The 20285-nt window shown below is 42.5% G+C and overlaps 1 protein-coding gene across 1 annotated transcript in view; it reads right to left on the reverse strand.

The window, feature by feature from the left end:
* Window positions 1-20285, reverse strand: part of CSMD3 (CUB and Sushi multiple domains 3) — a 2682374-nt gene that overhangs the window by 2154655 nt on the left and 507434 nt on the right. The window contains exon 4 of the mRNA XM_069220640.1: window positions 13844-14038. Within this exon, the coding sequence (XP_069076741.1) occupies window positions 13844-14038 (195 nt within the window). The remainder of the gene's footprint in view (window positions 1-13843; window positions 14039-20285) is intronic.

Here is a 20285-nt window from a genome sequence, read left to right on the forward strand (position 1 = left end):
GCTAATTTGATGGGTTGTATCTGATTAGACTGAATGGATACAGATCTGTTTTCCTTCTTGTCTGTCATATTTGGTTTTGTTGAATTCAGTTTTATTTTGATCTCGGTGTCATGTCACTTCTCTCAGCCTAATATTTAGGCTTTGAGAGATTGACAGTGTGCTGGCACCATCTCTCTGATGTCAGTTCAATGTGTTCCCGAGCCAAGGGCCAAGCACTCTGTCTGTTTTCTTCTTGTAGTTGAAAGCACAGTGAGTATCTAGCTAGTGTTGCCTGGGACTAGGCTGTGGCTACAGGTCTATAGTATTTGGAACAAGCATTCAAATGTGGTCGGATCTTTCTCTACGAATCAATCTCTGACTAAGATGTTCACCAGAAATATAGACAATATTATACCCATTCTACTAGAAAGCATAATGAGCTGGTCACTGTATGACTTTTTAAATTTCAAAGTGAAATCTTGCCTGTTTATTTTTACAAAAATAGGTTCATATATCAGGATTATTCTTTAAGGCAAACGGTAGTCACAGCGCTCTGTTTAAAAATTGCAATTAGAATTTTTTTCCCGAAAGCAATACGTTTCAGAATTAGAGATTGTTTTTTTCATGTAATGAGCTATTATTTAAAAGTATGCACAAATGATTATTTCTGCTGATTAAGTTGTGGCTACAGTAATCATTGATTCATTAGCAATAATGGATTGCTATGTCACATGTGCATATGGGATTTAGTGGAAAGTGTTTAGAAATTGCATTTAAGATGTTAGTTATTGCGTTATCTAACAAAACCATCAACATTCTACTTATCAAGTACCCTACCATCTGCTGACTTCGTGCACACGATATGTAAAATAAATCATAAACACGTCAGATAAAAATACGACAAATCATAATCTTTATTCTTAATTGTTAACTAGAGTTTTTTTGGCTGAACGTTAATGAACAGAATTAATTATGGCATTAAAATGTGGAAGTGTACACATATAAACTACATATGCACGTCGGTCTGAGTTGCTTTTGATGAATATGGATGTTGAAGTTGAATATGATTTGAAGCTGTATTTGAAATTTCTCCTACAAGTCAACATTAGAACTTCATTTTTAATTAGCAAATCTGTGAACGACATCATCATTTTCACATGGAATTAATATGTTTTATCAAGCATCACTTTTTTACTGTTTGACAGGGCTTTTCCTGAATATGTCATTTAAGTAGCAAATGATAAGGAAAAACAATTACAAGCTCCTGGCACCTTAATGCTCTTGTTGTGACCAAATATACATGGTGCTGTGCCACCATTGAGAATGTATCACTGTGAAACATCTGACAAGAATGACTATATCCACAGTTTCAATATTTTTGACATACTGATGCCAATATATTAGGCATTACCTCATGGTCTTATCTTCCTCATCGCAGTCCTTATTGATTTAACAAGTCCTTCCTTTGTGACAGACTAGTCTCCGTCTTTCCATTCTGTGTACTAAGGGCTATCTTAGTCCTTTTTCAATGTTTACTAAGATCAGTCCACCCATTAAACCCAAAATGGTCCACACTAGCCTTGTTTTTGCTGTCTATGGCAAACATACCTGTAACACAACCATCTTTGCTGCATGGTCACACCAGATGTTTGCCTTTTAATGGACTGTTTCACTAATTCAGCATGCATGGATTTTGTTTTGCTTTTTCAATCCTCCAGTTTTGGACTTTTTACTGTGGGTGAGTCTCATTACATGTGTTCTAACTACAGTAATCACATGGCAAATGGACTGTGCTGGTTTACTGCCAACATCTGCCTTTTAGGATAAGACTGCTATGATGCAGCTAGAGAAAGGGGTTCTAGTCTGCTTCACATGAACACATGTGCACATGTGTGAGGGCTGCACATGTGAGGCTACTATCATGTGCAGCCCAGGAACTGCACACAGGTAGCCTGTCACAGAGGGTACTCCGAAGGATTAGATTTGACCTAGGTAGGCCTTCTAATGTTGGTGTACACTCATAAAGAGGTCAGTGTGGTTTACTCTTTTGTCTGCAATTACACTTCATTAAACATTGGTAAAAACTGCTGTAGAGTACAGTTTCGCTTCCCTTGGCCTTACAAAGTCCAGCCTGTGTCTGGGAGGAAGACCAGGATCAAGACAAAACTCCCCACCCACACAGAGCAGTTAAGGGAAAACACAACGGGCTGCTCCTGCGCTGGCAACCAGACGTGCTGGTTGAGCAGGGAATCAGCAGGGCAGCCAGGGGTGTGCGCCCTGAGCTGGCTCCAACAAATGGAGGCATGAGGGCTGCCAGGTGGGATAGGGTACCCTGAAAGAAAGAAAAAAAGACAGAGCTACGCAGCTCTTCTGGCACAGCAGAAAAAACTCTAATATTCACTGCTCCTAGTTGAAGCAAACCATAATGTCCTACAAGGTTTGTCTGTTTGAATATTTTTGTAGTGGCCCTAGGAGGACACTGACACCGCCGATGAGTTTTAAACGTTTTGTGGGGGCTGTAGGAGTGACAGCAGGCTCCCCAGAAGTAATCCTGGCAACACTGATCCTACGTTTGTGGAGTCACGGAATCCTTGATCCTCTAGGGTTTTTCACATCATTTATAAAAGCACTCCCAAAGATGGAGATTTTGCACTACAGCTGGGAGTGCAGCACCTACTAGGGGCTGTTTCTACAGCTGCATTTCATGTGCCTGAGAGCATATAAGTAAGATATAGTCTCATGGAATGCACCACCCTGTAGGGGCTGGTTTTATAGTTGCATTTTATGTGACATGAAAATATATAAAAAGCACACAACCCCATAGTATGTTGATTTTAAAATGTTTTATTGAAATACTAATGGTGGTATTTCCTTCTTACTGTCAAGGTTATCCACCAGGTAGGGTGCCTGATATTTAAAAGTGGAACATGTGCAAAAGTAATGTTGCCATGTTTTTCCAGTGACTAGCCCCCAAAGCTATATTCACTGACAGGGCTGTAGCTGATTCTCTAACGTTTGACAGGAAACAGCTACAAAAGTCATTCAAAGACTATTTTAATATTTAATAAAAATGTAATCTAGTGGTATAGTTGGATTTTAATAAATATTTAGAAAAAGTAACATTTAGTAAGTTACCTTTTACCTGCCAGAACCTCTACTAGGTCTATTAGCATTACTGACAGTTTCTCTGCAAGTGTTTGACCTTAAAGAGGTGTGCTCTGAGAGCATAAACAATGGCCTGGTTGTGGGGAGATGTTTTGCTTCCTCTTGTGAGAAGACCAGTTAGAGTGGACCAAGGAACTTCATTAACTTGTAAAGGACCTGCCCTTTCACAAGTAAATGTAAGGTGAAACATTGAGAATGTAAATGTTTGTTCCCCCAGCCTTCTCTGTAGCAGCAAATCCATTTCAGCTGGTTCTTGGCAAAAAGGCATTAGACCCCCATTGAGCCCTCTGTGGATACAGCCTGTCCCACTGGAGAATTCTGAGCTCTATTTTAGAAGCAAAGTTCCACTGTAAACATTCTGACCAATGAAAGGCTTTCAAAAGTATCCAACCAATGCAACAACAGCACTGGGTGGAAAATTTGACCTTTCCCACTTGGAACCTATACTGCCAAAAACAACAGCTTCAGAGGGACCTCGCTCAATACTTATTTGACTTTGGTCAAACGTTCCTGGTTTTAGCCTACTGGCTTGCCCTACTGAGAGATATGACTTCTATTTTGCAGTCTAAATTCAAAGGTAAAATCCTTGAACAGGCCCTCCTGTTTGGTGTAGTGAACCTAGGGCCAGATGTAGGTAGGTTTCCTTTTGCGAGGTGCAAATTGCGAGTCCCAGCGACCCGCAATTTGCAACTCGCAAAAGGAAATGCAGAAAGGTGTCTCAGACACCTTCTGCGACTCGCTATGGGGTCGCAAAGACCCACCTCATAAATATTTATGAGGTGGGTCGCAGTTTGCGACCCCATAGCTAGTCTAGGCACTCACGGGGATGGTGGCCTGCTGGAGACAGCAGACCACCATGTCCGTGACTGCTTTTCAATAAAGCAGTTTTTTTTTTTCTCTTTGCAGCCCGTTTTCCTTAAAGGAAAACGAGCTACAAATAGTAGGCAGTGGTCCATAGGACCACTGCCTGCTCTGAAAAAAAAAAATTGTGAGCATTCACAAAGGGGAAGGGGTCCCATGGGGACCCCTTCCCGTTTGCGAATGAGTTACCATCCACTTCAAGCGGATGGTAACTGCGAGTTGATTTGCGACCGCTTTCGCGGTCACAAATCAACTCTACATTGCGGTGCGACTCGCAAATAGGAAGGGAACACCCCTTCCTATTTGCGAGTCTGAAACACATTTTGCGAGTCGGTACCGACTCGCAATATGTGTTTCTGCATCGCGTGAGGGCATTAGCGCCTCGCAAAAGCCGTTTTTCGCCGTTTGCGAGGCGCTAATGCCTTCCTACATCTGGCCCCTAGGGAGCTATTGCAGTCAGCCTCAAAATGTGTGTATGTCCTGGACTACCATAACCACGGACTATCCTTCACGCTTAGCTCTTTTGGAGCTCTTGTCATGCAAACTTTGAAAACACAAAGATCCAGTTTCCCTTGTTGTATTTTTCTTTTTTATTTTGCTGTCATATTGTTTGGCAGGATTTACTCAGTTTTTCCACTTCTTTGTGTTTGGTGTTTTGACTTTCTTACTGATTTTGTTCTGCATAAATACTTTGCGCATTGCCCTAAGTTAAGCTTGTCTGATCTGTGCCATAGCTAGCAAGGGGATGAGACCACGTTCATTTTGTGACTTTTGAGGTTTACCCTGATGGGTTGGTGCTATTTTTCTTTGAGGTGGGCATCCACTCACCACAAATATGAATCCTTTTTCTTACAATACCCCTATCAATAAGTGATATTTATTACTTTTGCACTTATTTAGTGGACGAGACCAGGTTAATTTTGTGACTTTTGAGGTTTACCCTGATGGGTTGGTGCTATTTTTCCTTGAGGTGTGGATCCACTCACCACAAATATTAATCCTTTTTCTTACAATACCCCTATCAATAAGCGATATTTATTACTTTTCCACTTATTCGCTCCAGCTGTGCTAAAGTGGGATGCATTGATTCTAGCACTATTTTGCCAAGGGCCCGCCTTGTTGCTAAAGCATCAGATGTGGCAGTTCGAGCCTGTGAGGCAGACTGAGGGGAGACAATTCAGATTCACCTTTCCAGCTTCAATGTAGTGGCACATTTCTAGGAAAGTGGAAGGGTGGGCCAGGAATAATTTCTTGTAGAGAATTAGTTGTAGTACATTCTCCCTACGTTAATCTCCTGGTTGTATTAGGTTTTTCAAATTTCAAATGAACTTGTAGTAAGTAGCGTCAAGTGACTAGTAAAAGGAAGCACACAGAGGAAGATCAGCCATTGCAAGAAAGAGTAGAAATTACTTCCATGTTCCCAAACAAGCAACAGGGACTTGCTGATGGGACTGTAACAACTGCTCTACAAAACTAAACAAAGCAGCCTGGACTTGAGCAATCAAGTGATTTTCATCCAGAGCCTGAAAAATATCCTTTTGAGAGAGTGAAAAGAAATTGATAAGATGAAGTTTCCCAGTTTTCTCAGTCATCTCTGTCTGCTTACAAATTTTAAAACAGAATGTCCACAATTTGAAAAAATCTATTGTTTATTGGCCTGCATGCCATATTGATTTCCAAAGAAGATGCAGTATAGAAACAAGTAAAATAGTCTCACAAAAGAGCTGATGCCGCATTCATCTTTACTTTCCACACAGCAACATATGTTGTACAGACATCAGAAGCTTTACTGAAAGATTTCTTGGTTGTGTTTGATGGAGAACAAAAAGAAGAAGATTGTACTCACTGCTTAGACACATTAGAGTTAATGGTCTGACTCTTATCGGCTACCACATGTGATAGCCTATGAGTATGGTGGATGCATCTGAAGTATTTACAGCAGGTAATAGGTAATTCTGGTTCAGGCCATGGAAGGTGAATGCAGCACAGGAATCATAAAATTGCATTTTCGATTATTTTGGTCCTATACTCTTTGGGCCTCAGCATGATTAATTTATTATTTGATTGACAGAGAGAAAGAACTATTTACAACTGTTTGCAGGTCACTCTTAAAGATCCAGATCTTTCCTGTTTTCCAGAGGGCAACAACAATCAACAAGCACAGTCCTTTAGTAGGTGAACCTATGGGAGGGGGTTGCCAAGCAGACAAATCCTGAGATGCTCCACCTACTCTGCCACTCCAGCCACCAAAAACATGTCAATGCTTACAGGTATGTTTGAAGTGGGTGGTTATTTGCTTTAATTTACAGGCCATTGGAAATGGCATATCTAGGATTGATCCAGGAAAAATGATAGTAACCTCTCACTTGATGAACATCTTTCCCTTCGTATCTCCCTAACCTGTAGTGATCATAATCAATGTCGCAGTGCTACTCTCTGGACCAATAAAACAAAGGAAAAGTGGTCTGTAAGGAAATTCTTTGAATTTAAAGGAATTGTCAACAATAGTTTGGACATTGAAATGTTTGTTTTTCTCATTCAAACAAGAGTAGAATTCAGTTAGATGCACAACTAGGTTGCAAAATCATATGCAAATTGTCAAGGGGGAAGATACAGGCTATGACAGATAACCCAAGCCATGAGTAAGAGGTCAAACCTTCATTTCCTATCTCTAATATTGATAGGAGTCCAACTCAGAGCAGGTGTAGAATGTATACAGGTCTTTTCTCTATGGGGGTCTCCTAGCGATGCTGGAGTAGTGTCATTTTTTTCACGCTAGTGTATCAATGTGTGAGTTTAGCGTCAACAGATGCATCAGAAGTACGTCATGGTGCTGTGTATTGTAAATACAGTCCATCCATGGCGTTCTTAAGGGATTGTAGCGCAGCACGAGAAATCTGACACACTGGGGCCAATGCATCAGATTTTTGTAAATGAGGCCCCAAGTCTTTGCAGATGTTGTGAGATCTGGTGCCATACCCTTTTCCGGGAGGCAATATAGATGGCTCCAGAAATTCACTTTGTTGTTTAGGATGCCTCCCTCCACTTTGTCAGAGTTTGGTTTCAGGTGGTTTAAGCTCATCAACTTCTTAATAAAAAAACATGGTGTTCTGAAATTCAGTGCGTCAATGAAGTACCGTCTTAGGCCCATATTTATACTTTTTAGCGCTGCATCTGCGTAATTTTTTGACACAAAAGCGGTGCAAACTTACAAAATACAATTGTATTTTGTAAGTTTGCACCGCTTTTGCATCAAAAAGCGGCACAAATGTGGCGCTAAAAAAGTATAAATATGGCCTTAGTGAAGTAATAGTTTGGAGTCTTTGGCATACTTGTAAAACCTTTGACCCCTCTCAGATAGATCTTTTTAATTAGCAATAGTTTCATAATCGAAGTTAGAAGAGGTTCTGAGTTCTTTAAAATGGCCAAAGTTTTTCAGTTGTGTATTATTAGCTCATCCACGGCTAACAGCTTAGAAATTAGGAGATAACGTTAACAAATCTTGGATATTAAGAAGACTTGTCTTTAGGTATTCAGGGAAGTTTCCTAGCTAGTAGACATTGGGCAATGTATTAAAACTGATGCAATCAATTGTGATACATTTATTTCCTAATTATATTTTTAGGATATTAGTTTCCGTAAGAGATGGAATCCTGAAATGATCAATTTCCCCAATTAAAAAGTGAGTGCCATTATATACTTCTGAGATCATGTACATTTGTCATCATGTACATTTGAGCCACTCAGCTCTTGTGAATGTTTTCTACGAAGCTTCTGATAAGCCATACTCCAATCAAATCATGGAACTTATCAGAGTACCATTGTCATTTTCAACCCCCAAAGTAGTATTTGATTAGCAATAACATCAGCTACGCATCTAGGTGAGTTTTTTTCATTAGTTAGAGATGAACTGCATTCAAAATCTCTCCAGATAGAGTTACACCAAAAACTGGTCCTGGATTCATACCTAAAATAAATTTTCAGTTTCATTTGCAGCATGACATTATCCTCACAATTTTCTCTTAGAATACAATGAATCCGAAGCAAGCTTAATTACAGAAATTGGATGTTCATAGAACCCTCAGGAGAACAGAATGTCTTTGAAAACCTCACTCTTCATTGGTGACGTTTGGTTGAAATTGTAAGGGAAAAAACATCTACTGTTTCACCACGTAGATGGATACAATTTGCAATTATTTCTGCTTATAAGGCAGTATGTTAGGATGTCTGTTTAGGCTTTCCAGGTTGATTTACATGAAGGAAAGAGAAGCTACATCATTGGTGGAGATGTGGAAGGTATCAGAGATTGGTAAATCTTTTACTTGGCTTTCACATCACTCATTTGTTAAAGGATAGATGTTGGACATCACACTGAAACCTTGAAAGGGCCAAGCTAAAGGTGTTCTTTCTTGCCTATCTGTAGACAACTTGTACTTTTTCTTTTCTTTAAATAAACGTCTTGTGATCATACAAAGCAGTGGCCATACTTATGAATGACAGCCTGGTAGTAGGGACTGATATATGTAGCATATATATCCAGCATCCCTCCTCTCCTGCCATTTATGATGTTATCTGAAGCTTGAGAAAGCTATACCATAATGGAGCACTGAGGAAGGGTCATGGGTGAAGACACAGGATGATCCTCAGAAACACAAGAAAGAGAACTAAAATGGCCCTTAGTAAACAGTATGAAAAGAAGGAGAATGGCCTATCTCAAGGGTAGGAGATGCTCATTTGGTGAAGAGGGCCAGAAATAATGACGATTATCAGTAAGTAATTAGGTAATTCATTTTTATTCTGTAGAACAACATCAGTAACCACAGTACCCCCAATGCCCCCTTGTTAGACCTGACAGCCTTAGGGTAGTCACCCCTAACTTTTTGCCTGCCTCCCTCCACTGTTTAGATATTGTTTTTGCTGGTTTTAAGACTCTGTGCACTTTACCACTGCTAACCAGTGCTAAAGTGCATATGCTCTCTCCCTTTAAACATGGTAACATTGAATCATACCCAATTGGGCTATTTAATTTACTTATAAGTCCCTAGTAGAGTGCCCAGGGCCTGTAGATTAAAAGCTACTAGTGGGGCTGCAGCACTGATTGTGCCACCCACTTAAGTAGCCTCTTAACCTTGTCTCAGGCCTGCCATTGCAAGGCCCATGTGTGCAGTTTCACTGCCAATTCAACTTGGCATTTAAAAGTACTTACCAAGCCTAAAATTCCCTCTTTTCTACAGATAAGTCACCCCTAAGGTGTGCCCAAGGGTGCTGTGTAGGCAAAAGGCAGGACATGTACCTATGTAGTTTACATGTCCTGGGATTGTAAAACTCTTAAATACGTTTTTACACTGCTGTGAGGCCTGCCCCCTTTATAGGCTAACATTGGGGCTGCCCTCATACATTGTTTGAGTGGTAGCTGCTGATCTGAAAGGAGTAGGAAGGTCATATTTAGTATAGCCAGAATGGTGATACAAAATCATGCTGACTGGTGAAGTTGGATTTAATATTACCATTTTAGAAATGCCACTTTTAGAAAGTGAGCATTTCTCTGCACTTAAATCTCTCTGTGGCTTGCAACCCGGGTCTAGCTGGGTTTAGTTGACAGCTCCTTGTGCATTCACTCAGACACACCCCAAACACAGGATACTCAGCCTCACTTGAATACATCTGCATTTTGAATGGGTCTTCCTGGGCTGGGAGGGTGGAGGGCCTGCTCTCACACAAAGGACTGCCACACCCCCTACTGGGACCCTGGCAGACAGGATTGAACTGAAAGGGGACCTTGTGCACTTCTAAGCCACTCTTTGAAGTCTCCCCCAATGCAAAGGCACATGTGGGTATTTAAACAGGGCCTCTGCCCCTACCAACTCAGACACTTCCTGGAGAAGAGAACCTGAACCAGAACCTCCATCCTGCCAAGAAGACTTGCCTGGCTGCTCAAAGGACTCACCTGTCTGCTTTCTGTGAAGGACTGTTGCCTTGCTGTTACCCTGCTGCCTTGCCTCTCTCTGGCTGTGGTGAAGAAGTGCTCTCCATGGGCTTGGATTGAGCTTGCCTCCTGTTCCCTGAAGTCTCAGGACCAAAAAGACTTCTCCCCTGTAACTGGAATCCCCGTGCAGTGAAAATTCGATGCACCGCCTGCCAAAAACGATGCACACCCTACTCGCGGAACGATGCAGCCCGACTTCGCGACAGAAGATCGACGCAGCACCAAAGACGTGACCGGAACTTCGATGCACGACCCTACTGGATCGACGCAAGCCGACCCAGAAGGATGCAGCCCGACCCCCTGTCTAAGCAAGGCCCTCACTCTAGTCAGGGTAAAGAGGATCACCCTCAGCTAACCCCTGATCACCCCCTTTGTAGCTTGGCACGAGCAGCAGGCTTAACTTCAGAGTGCTAGGTATAAAGTATTTGAACGAAAACACAGAGTAACTTAATGAAAACACAACAAAGTGACACAACACAGGTTAAGGAAAATAAAAAAATATTTATCTAAACAAAACAAGACCAAAACGACAAAAATCCACACTACACAAGTTAAGTTATCAATCAAAAACCTAAAAAAGTCTTCATGTAATTTTAAACACAACACTAACACTGTTAGCATGGAAATTTACCTGGGTGCATCGAAAATAACCCCGCATGGGCGAGTGTGCATCAAAAAGGGCTTGATATCACTCACGAGTAAGACCGTGCTTCATTTTTCCTCAAGTTGAGTCGGCGTGCGTTGTTTCTTCTCTCCACAGGAGAGCGATGCGTCAATTTGAACCGCATTCTCAGGTCTGGGCAGGCCTTGCGACGTTTTTTACATGCCAAGCGATGTTTGCATCGGAAATCCTGTCGCACGATGTTCCGAAAACCACCAGCGCGGGTTGCGATCTCACCAGCCTCCATCAGCGATGCTGTGCGTCGTTTCTCCAGCCGCATGCATCGATCTTACAGTCGTGCTGCAGGTGAGTGTCGATGTTCAGCCGCAAAGCCGGCAGCGCGTTGATTTTTCAGCTGCTGATCGGAACTGCGTCGATCTTTTCCCCACACGGTCAGTGAGTGGATTTCTCACTCTTGGCCTGCCAGCTTCTCCTTTCAGGGTCCCAGGAACTGGATGGGCACCAGTTGACAGAGTAGGAGTCTCAGCAGAGGCTCCAGGTGCTGGCAGAGAGTAGTCTTTGCTGTCCCTGAGATTTTAAAGAACAGGAGGTAATCTTTAAGTCAAGCCCTTGTAGAGTTCTTCACAAGAAGGAAGGCAACACCTAGTCTAGTTATTTTCCTCTAGCACAGGCAGAAGAAGCAACTGCAGGAATGCTCTACAAAGCACAGTCACAGGCAGGGCAGCTCTTCTTCCTCAGCTCTTCAGCTCTTCTCCAGGCAGAGGTTCCTCTTGGTTTCCAGAAGTGTTCTAAAGTCTGTGGTTTTGGGTGCCTTCTTAGACCCATTTTGCCCTTTTAAATAGGCCTACTTCAAAGAAAAGTGTCTCTTGTTTGTGAAATCATGCATTGTCCAGGCCAGGCCCCAGACACACACCAGGGGGTTGGAGACTGCATTGTGTGAGAGCAAGCACAGCCCTTTCAGGTGTGAGTGACCACTCCTCCCCTCCCTCGTAGCACAGATGGCTCATCAGGAAATGCAGACTACACCCCAGCTCCCGTTGTGTCATTGTCTAGTGAGAAGTGCAACCAGCCCAACTGTCAAACTGACCCAGACAGGGAATCCACAAACAGGCAGAGTCACAGAAATGGTTTAAGAAAGAAAATGCTCACTTTCTAAAAGTGGCATTTTCAAACACACAATCTTAAAATCAACTTTACTAAAAGATGTATTTTTAAATTGTGAGCTCAGAGATCCCAAACTCCACATCTATCCGCTCCCAAAGGAAATCTACTCTTTAATCGTATTTAAAGGTAGCCCCCATTTTAACCTATGAGAGGGAAAGGCCTTGCAACAGTTAAAAAATGAATTACCATTATTTCACTGTCAGGAACTATAAAACACAATACTATATTCCTACCTTAACCATACACTACACCCTGCCCTTGGCGCTACCTAGGGCCTACCTTAGGGGTGCCTTACATGTACGAAAAGGGAAGGTTTAGACCTGGCAATTGTGTGCTAGTGGTTTTTCGGTGCCCACGGTTTTGGTGGTCTTTGGAAAAGGCCGCCAAAGTAGTCATGAGAGCTATAGTCTGCATTTCTCGACACATATTGTCAATCAACCACCCCTTGCAATTTCATTAATTGAATATTAATTATCAACATTTGTAATGCACAGGGTATGAAAGCAAAGTTTTTAATTTCAACCCACAGTATCAAGGAGGAGGCCAGGGATTTTGAAACTGCACACTAATACCTGTAGTTCCAGTCTGTGCAGTGCAACATGCCATCCTTCTATCACCTCCTTTAAAGCACTGTCAAGTTGTTAAAATGAAGGCAGTATAACAGCACTCTACAAAACTCTAATTAAACAGAAACACTCCCTTGCTTCATCACTATCAGATGGTATATATCATCCTAAAGGTGCTGGACTGTAAAGTAGAGTAATTGACCCTGAGCATCAGTCCACTGCTAAAGAAAATTTGTTTTTTCAATCCCTGACCTATGTATTAAGCTGAACCTGTTCATTTGTAAACGTTTATCTGTGCATGAGCTAATAAGTACTAAGTGGGGCCCTACAAGCGTGATTCACAAGTCCGCACTGACACAAAAGATTTACTGCTCGCAGATGTCCCCTTTCACTAGCGGGACGCTCGCGCAAGACAAGGATCAAACTTCTTGTGCCTGCAAGCTGATTGAGCTCCGGCACACCACAAAAATTAAAACTGCCGGGCAAACGCCCAATGACAGCTTTAGTTTTCACTCACTCCGCAAAGTGACTTAGCATGAAATTCGGGGCCCAATAATGTATGCAAATGTCACACACGCTGTGTTGGTCGGGGGACACGGGCAGTTAAGGTTTCCTCCATGGAAATGTTAAGGATTTCGTTTCTAAGACTAGTATTGGTATGAGAATGATATTCCGTGCAGCCGTGCTGCTGGAGGGCACCGTGCAGACAGGAGGCCTGTTAGTTGTGCTTGCACTTGAAACTGTCAGGTCAGGCGTGCAGCAGAGACCATCACTGGGGTATGGCCGGTTGCATCCTTCCGTGCACGTTCCTGCCTCTGATCTGACTACACGTATGTTATTGTTTTGTATAGGAAGGAGATTTATTGGTATTTAGTTATGATTAGGACAGGATTAGTGGGAATGCGGCCTTCTGAAGCAAACAAATTAAATGTAACAGACATTTTTCAAATGTATTCGTGTAGTTGCCGTTTGAAATGTCATTCTTTATGTGGCTAAAAATGATTTTTAATTTTATAAACGATTGCAGACTCAGGATTATGCATTTGGAATGCATTTACATAAATGGTTGACATAGCAGAATTATGCACTTAAAATTGGTTATATATATTAACAATTGAGGTAACAGAATTGTGCAGCCAGATATAAACCTAGAGATGTCCAGGATAGGCTTAATTCAGTAATTGCCACACAAGCATGAATTGAAACACGGCCTTCTGAAGGAAAGCCTTGGACCGGTTGCATTGTTGTTGGTTCTGAAATGCTGTCGTTTTTATTTACTAACATTTTCATTTACTTGACATCATAATAGAATTCACATCTTAAGCACAGAGTTGGCAAGATACAGTGAGCAACGCTGTACATACATTCGTCTCAGTAGATTTCCCATCTGCTGCAATAAAAACCAGAACAGATTATGTGCTGTTCTTATTTTACAAAAATACATTTTCCATGTGTTATCCGGCATGGCAGATGTCAGCATGCAGCAGAAAATGTTGTTACCTCTGCACATGGGGACTGGAAAGTCCCATGCTGCCGTGTTCGCCGTGTTTGCTATGCAGGTGAGCTGCGGGTGCCCATCCAGTATGTATCCTGTAACGCAGCTGTACCGAATTTTATCTCCAACATCAAACCTTGTACCGGAGAGGACGCCTTTTGGTGGAACACCAGGATTTCCACAGGAACTACTCTGTAACTCTGCAAAAGAATAAAAGACAAACACAATACATGTATTATTTAAAAAGCTGTTGACAAAAAATAGTTTGCTAAACACGTAGTTTGTTTTTTTCTAAGTTGCTAAACGCGTGTGCATTCCCTATCCAAGAATCACATAAGTTTAACGCTACTGAATGTTATATTTTGCACTGCATTGCGATGTCATGAGAATTTATATTCTAATGTAGCAAAGAGGTCTTTTTTTTTTTTTACTAGTGAGAAGGTAAACTATTTTGAATGGTCAGCCATATAAAAGTAAACTTTACTTGCAGTAGTTCGGAACTTGATTTAAAAAATGCCACAGCTCTTCAGCATGGAAATCGACTAAAAAATATTACCTTAGCTTCGAGAACTAAAGAGCTTTTTTTCTTCCACGCACCTTGAAGGACTGTGAGAAAATGCATCTTTTTTCTTTTTCTTGCTGAATTTTCTTACAGGTTTTTAGACTCTGCACACGAGGGTGCTACTGTACAGTACCGGTATATGTGTTCTTACCCCTAAAGTATGTAAACATTGACTAATCCCTGATTGGCATATTTAACTCTCTTGTAAGGTCATGGTATATCATGTAGAAACTACAACCCCCACATGAAGTTAAATGTCACCTGGGAACTGCAGTAGCTTAGTGTGACAAGGAAAATATGGCTTTAGGCTTAGCAATGTATCATGACTGCTGTAGTTTAAAACTGCAGTCCAATTTATCAAATCAGCCCTTTTGACAGGGGAAAAAGCTTCTTTTATATATTATGGGGCATATTTATACTCCGTTTGTGCCGAATTTGCGTCGTTTTTTTCGCCGCAAATTCGATGCAAAACTAACTCCATATTTATACTTTGGCGTTAGACACGTCTAGCGCCAAAGTTCATGGAGTTAGCGTCATTTTTTGGCGTGAACACCTTCCTTGCGTTAATGAGATGCAAGGTAGGCATTCCCGTCTTAAAAAATGACTCTGAGGCATGTGCGTGGTATTTATACTCCCGGGCAAAAATCACGCCCGGGAGTGGGCGGGGCAAAAAACCCCGCATTTGCGCCTCTTTTTAATGCCTGGGTCAGGGCAGGCGTTAAGGGACCTGTGGGCTCAGAATGAGCCCAGAGGTGCCCTCCCCTGCCCCCAGGGACACCCCCTGCCACCCTTGCCCACCCCAGGAGGACACCCAAGGATGGAGGGACCCATCCCAGGGAAGAAAAGGTAAGTTGTGGTAAGTATTTTTTTTACATTTTTTTGTGGCATAGGGGGGCCTGATTTGTGCCCCCCTACATGCCACTATGCCCAATGACCATGCCCAGGGGACATAAGTCCCCTGGGCATGGCCATTGGGCAAGGGGGCATGACTCCTGTATTTGCTAAGACAGGAGTCATGTTAATTGCGTCTGGGCGCCCCAAAAAATGGCGCAAATCGGGTTAAGACGATTTTTTTGCCTCAGCCTGACTTGCCCCATTTTGGGAAGCCCAAACGCCATTTTTCCCTACGCCGGCGCTGCCTGGTGTACGTCGTTTTTTTTCACGCACACCTGGCAGCACCGGTCGGCTAACGCCGGCTAACGTCATTCAATAAATACGGCGCCCGCATAGCGCTTCAGAATGGCGTTAGCCGGCGCAAATTTTTTTGGCGCAAAACTGCGTTAGCGCAGTTTTGCGTCAAAAAGTATAAATATGGCCCTATATGTCACTCCTAAATAGGCCTTGTAGCCCACATGCTAGGGTACCTGGTATTTAAATACGGGTCATATAGACATTTGATATTTGTATGTCCTAGAATGACAAGCCCACAAAAGCTGTTTTCACTGTAGAAGGCTCTGATAGTCTTATGAAGAAAATGGAGTGGAGATTAATATATTATTTTTTGCTATCTCTGGTATGGGACAAGCTAAAGAAATGGTTCAACCACTATTTTTCATATTCCAGAGTTCATTTAAAATGTGTAGTCAGAATTTCAAATGTTATTCAGGCAAGGTTTTCCCTACCTGAAGCTCCTAATTTGCATTGGTCTTCTAGCTTCTGCCACTGCTAGTCATTAATGAGGTGTGAAAGGTGTTCCTAGAGCACAACAAAGGCGTAGGTCTGTTGGGCAGCATGGACTGGAGATGAAGTACGTGACACATGTCAGCCTAGGAAGACCAGCTGAAAGGGTTCAAGACTTTAATTAACTTCAAAGGCCTGTCCATTCATAATAAGTTTAATAGGAGACCTGAGGAAGCGAATGCCTTTGTTCTTTCGACCCACCTTAACAAGTTGGGCACCAGCCAATATGAAAAAAGAAGCTGGTCTTGGTTTCAAAACCAGTGTGGTGTAACTGAGGAGGAGGGGACTGCTCATTTCAGTAAACAAAACCATGTCTGGGTCACAGGCTACCTTCAGAAAACCTGTGTCACCTTGGAATGCTCATAGACTCGTGCCTTCTGGGAAAGTTTGCAGTAAGCAACCAGGATGTGCTGTAAATATGGGTATAAGTGATCCTGAAAACATTTTTGCTATTCGCTAGGGAGTGTCCAGGACTCACCCCCACCCACTGCTTGCTGAACTATATGAAAATGGACCTCACCACCAGGAACTCACAACATTTTCTGGACTTGCAGAAGACTGGAAGAAGGACAGCACATGCTGTTTGAGACCTGTTAGGAGACTGGAAGGGCTGGATTGGCCTCCGCTTGTACCTAAGATTAAAAAGTGTACTCCAAGGCTCAGATGGTGTGGCTACAGGGGCACAACAAGCTGCAATAGGCTTTTATTGAGAAGAACCAATCTGACCAGCAGCAACTGGACTGGACCCTGCTGGTGGCTTTTGCTGAAGGGAGTACTGGCCACCATCTGTTGTCCCTGGGGTCCCGGGAGCTTTAGAGGTGACCAAGAGGATGGGGTCCAGAAACTCCAAAAAGTTAGGACACTTTTGGACTTCTATGAACTCCTGAGTATCAGGTGGGCCTCACATCAAAGGTGTGGGATTTTGACACAACTTGGTCAGATACAGAATAAGGCTTGCCTTGCTGGAAGACTTTCAGCTCCAAAAAAAGATTATGGCCCATATTTATACTTTTTTAGAGCCACATTTGTGTCTTTTTTGCGCAAAATCGGCGCAAACTTACAAAATACAATTGTATTTTGTAATTTTGCGCCAATTTTGCGTCAAAAAATGAAGCAAATGCGGCGCTAAAAAAGTATAAATATGGGCCTATGTCTGAAGTTAGAACTCTTGACCTGACGTAGGCATGAAAAGTATCTGCTGACTAGAGGAATTTTTCATCTGCGAAGTTTGAATTTCTCTAGCTCAAAGCTTTACTCATGAAAACCAATGGGACCTCAACCAGCAGCTATCCGTCTTTCAGTGAACTGCAGCAGATGCAGCCCCCTGTCTAACTCTGCTGCGGGATTTTTTCTTCCATTTCAGAGACTAATTCAGAAGGCAAAATATTTGACCTGGATAAATTTGCTTGCTGTATCCAAACCACGGTCTACTGTGGTTGGCCTGAAATCATGCCTTGATCCTGGTAAGCCACAAGCAGTGCCTACTGATTGTTTTACTTTTTCTTGGTGATTTTTACTTTAAAACGTTAAGCATTCATAACTCTGGTTCCCCTTATTGGATTTTTTGTAATTTTGGTGTTATGTTTTGTTTGTTGAACTTTACTCTATTTTTCTAAATTGGAGTGGGAACTTTGAGTTTTTGACTTTTTAAATATTTTAGAACTTCTAAATGTTTTACGTATTTTCTTTAATTTAAGGTATCTGCCCTGTGCCATAGCTACCAGCGGTTGAGCTTAGGTTTAAACTACTGAAATCTTTGCTTGGGCGTGACTGTTTAGTGACATTATGACTTAATAGTGACCACCATCCACCACATTTAATAATTCAGTTTCTTAGAAAACCTCGTGACAATATGAAAGGTACTGTATAACATCAACATTTTATTTGTAATGTTAGCCAGCTAAAGGGTTTCCATATATACAGCAACAGAATTGTTTTACCCCCACACTTTGTGACTTCTTGGACATTTGTATTAAGAGATGAATTCAAATGTGTCCAAAATATTTGAACTAGCAACTCATTTTATATTGTGTTTTAAAGATACAGGTTACATAATTAGGGACCCACTGCTAGCCCCTCAAGTGCTAGCCCCCCCCCCCCAGCACTGATTAGGGAGGGGAGGTATTGTTGGAAATGGGAGAAGCTACTCTTCCCAATAATATCTCTGCCTGGTGGATCCCTCCTTCAGGTTCGCCATAGGAGAGTGACCCACTAGACACCAGTGATATAAGGGGAGTGACCGCATGGGTAAGGTTTTATGCTTCCCCAGCCCTTTTAATGTATCATTCTTTCTGCCCTTCCACGGGGAGCAGAAAGCCAACTAAATTCCAGAATTTAATTTTAAAGAAATAGTGGTGGGGGCTGCCCATCATGAGCAAGATCATGGCCCAACCCCTCAAGAAAACCATTCTGGTAGTCTTTCTGCCCCCTTGCTGGGGGCTGATGGGGAGATTACCCCAATCTGCCTCTGGGGCAGGAAGCACACTGGATACCAGGGGCATAAAAAAAATACAGGAGTGGGGGCTGCCCAGTATAGGCATGGCCATGGCACCACCCCTAAAAATGATTCTGGCAGTCTTTCTGCCCACTCTAGGCGGCAGAGGGGGTTGATTACCCCTAGTCTGACCCCAGGAGCATGTGGGGCAATAAACCAACTAGGCAGCAGGTACATCTAAAAATGTATGTATATATATTCCAGGGTGTTTGGCCTTGCCAGGTTCCCGTGATGTTTTCTTACTCATGATGCACTGCTAACCTCAAATGTTGCCTGAAATCATGCATTTTCCTTACATGTCTATGATGTAATCTTTTGGAATCCACAAAATTCCTACCAACCAGTGTTATCCCACTTGTGCGGATAAAAAATGTTGTGCCACTTTTGTGGCTGAGCGTAGTGCCCGCAACCTGAACCAATCAAACTGTGGTCAAAGGGAGTCCTCTGCAACAGCTCCCCTTGACCTTAGTTTGAACTGTTCCTGTTGTGGGCACTATTCCCAAACACCCAAGTGATGCACCTCTTTATCAGCATAAGTGGGGTAATGCTGGGTTGTACAAATTGTGTGGATTCCGGAAGTTTCCATTACAGAAATGTAAGGAAAATTCTTGAGTTTAGGCAACGATTCAGGATTCCAGGGTTTCTCTGTGAAATTACCTAGTGAGAGCCAAACACGTTATACACTTGTATACTCCCCTGGTTGTCCAGTTTTCAGAAATGTAGAGGTTTGCATGGATACCCTGCGTGCTGGTTCAGCTAGGACCCAAAATCTAAAACTGCCCACTTTGCCAAAAGGGTCAGTTTTTAGTGTAAAAATGTGAGCTATCCATGTTGGCTTTTGGGCTGTTTCCTGTTACAGGCACCAGGTCTACCCACATATATCATGTACCATTTTTATCAGGAGACTTGGGTGAATGCTGGTAAGTTTGTGACTCCCCACAGATTCCAGAATGTTCCCTCACAGAAATGTGAGGAAAATGTGTTTTTTAGTCAATGTTTGAGGTTTGCAAGTGGGCTTCATCCTGGATGAAAAGCTTTCTCTGAGGCCCCAAATGACCAAGGTGACATCATCCTGCTTTGCCATATTGAAATAGTTGAGGAAGATTATATAGATCCTACCCTTCTCTGCTCAAAAAACTGTGCTCCAGGCACTGGTTCTGTCCCTGCTGGATTATGGAAATGCCCCTAATTTGGGCATTGACTATATTTCCATTCTGCATCTTCAGATGGTCCAGAAGGCTGCTGCTCAGCTTCTGCTCTGCCTCCCACAGTCCGCTCCTACCTCCCAGCTCCTTTGTAAGATTAATTGGCTCACTATTCTGAAATGTATACATTTCAAGGTACTGTGTTACGTGTTTATGGTAAGAGCACAAGTTGCCCCATGGTATATTCAGAAGCTCATTCAGCCTTATACTGCTACTTGCTCCTGAGATCTCAATACATGGCCCTGTGCACTGTTCCTATTGTTCAGCCTCATTCTTCTACTTGCTCCTTGATATCTCAATACATGACCTTGTGCACTGTTCCCAGGTTCCGTCAGTCTCACTTGGGAGGCTGATTGCTCTCGGTTCTGGGTCCCAAACTCTGGAACTCCCTTCCTTTCTCTCTAAGGAACTGTTCTACTCCATCGGTCTTCCGTAAGAACTTGAAGGCTTGGCCGCTCTAGTCTTGGGGTTATGCCATCACTATCTCGCTGGCCTAGCACCTGGAA

The sequence above is a fragment of the Pleurodeles waltl genome, chromosome 2_2, assembly GCF_031143425.1.
Source record: "Pleurodeles waltl isolate 20211129_DDA chromosome 2_2, aPleWal1.hap1.20221129, whole genome shotgun sequence".
NCBI classification, from domain to species: domain Eukaryota; kingdom Metazoa; phylum Chordata; class Amphibia; order Caudata; family Salamandridae; genus Pleurodeles; species Pleurodeles waltl.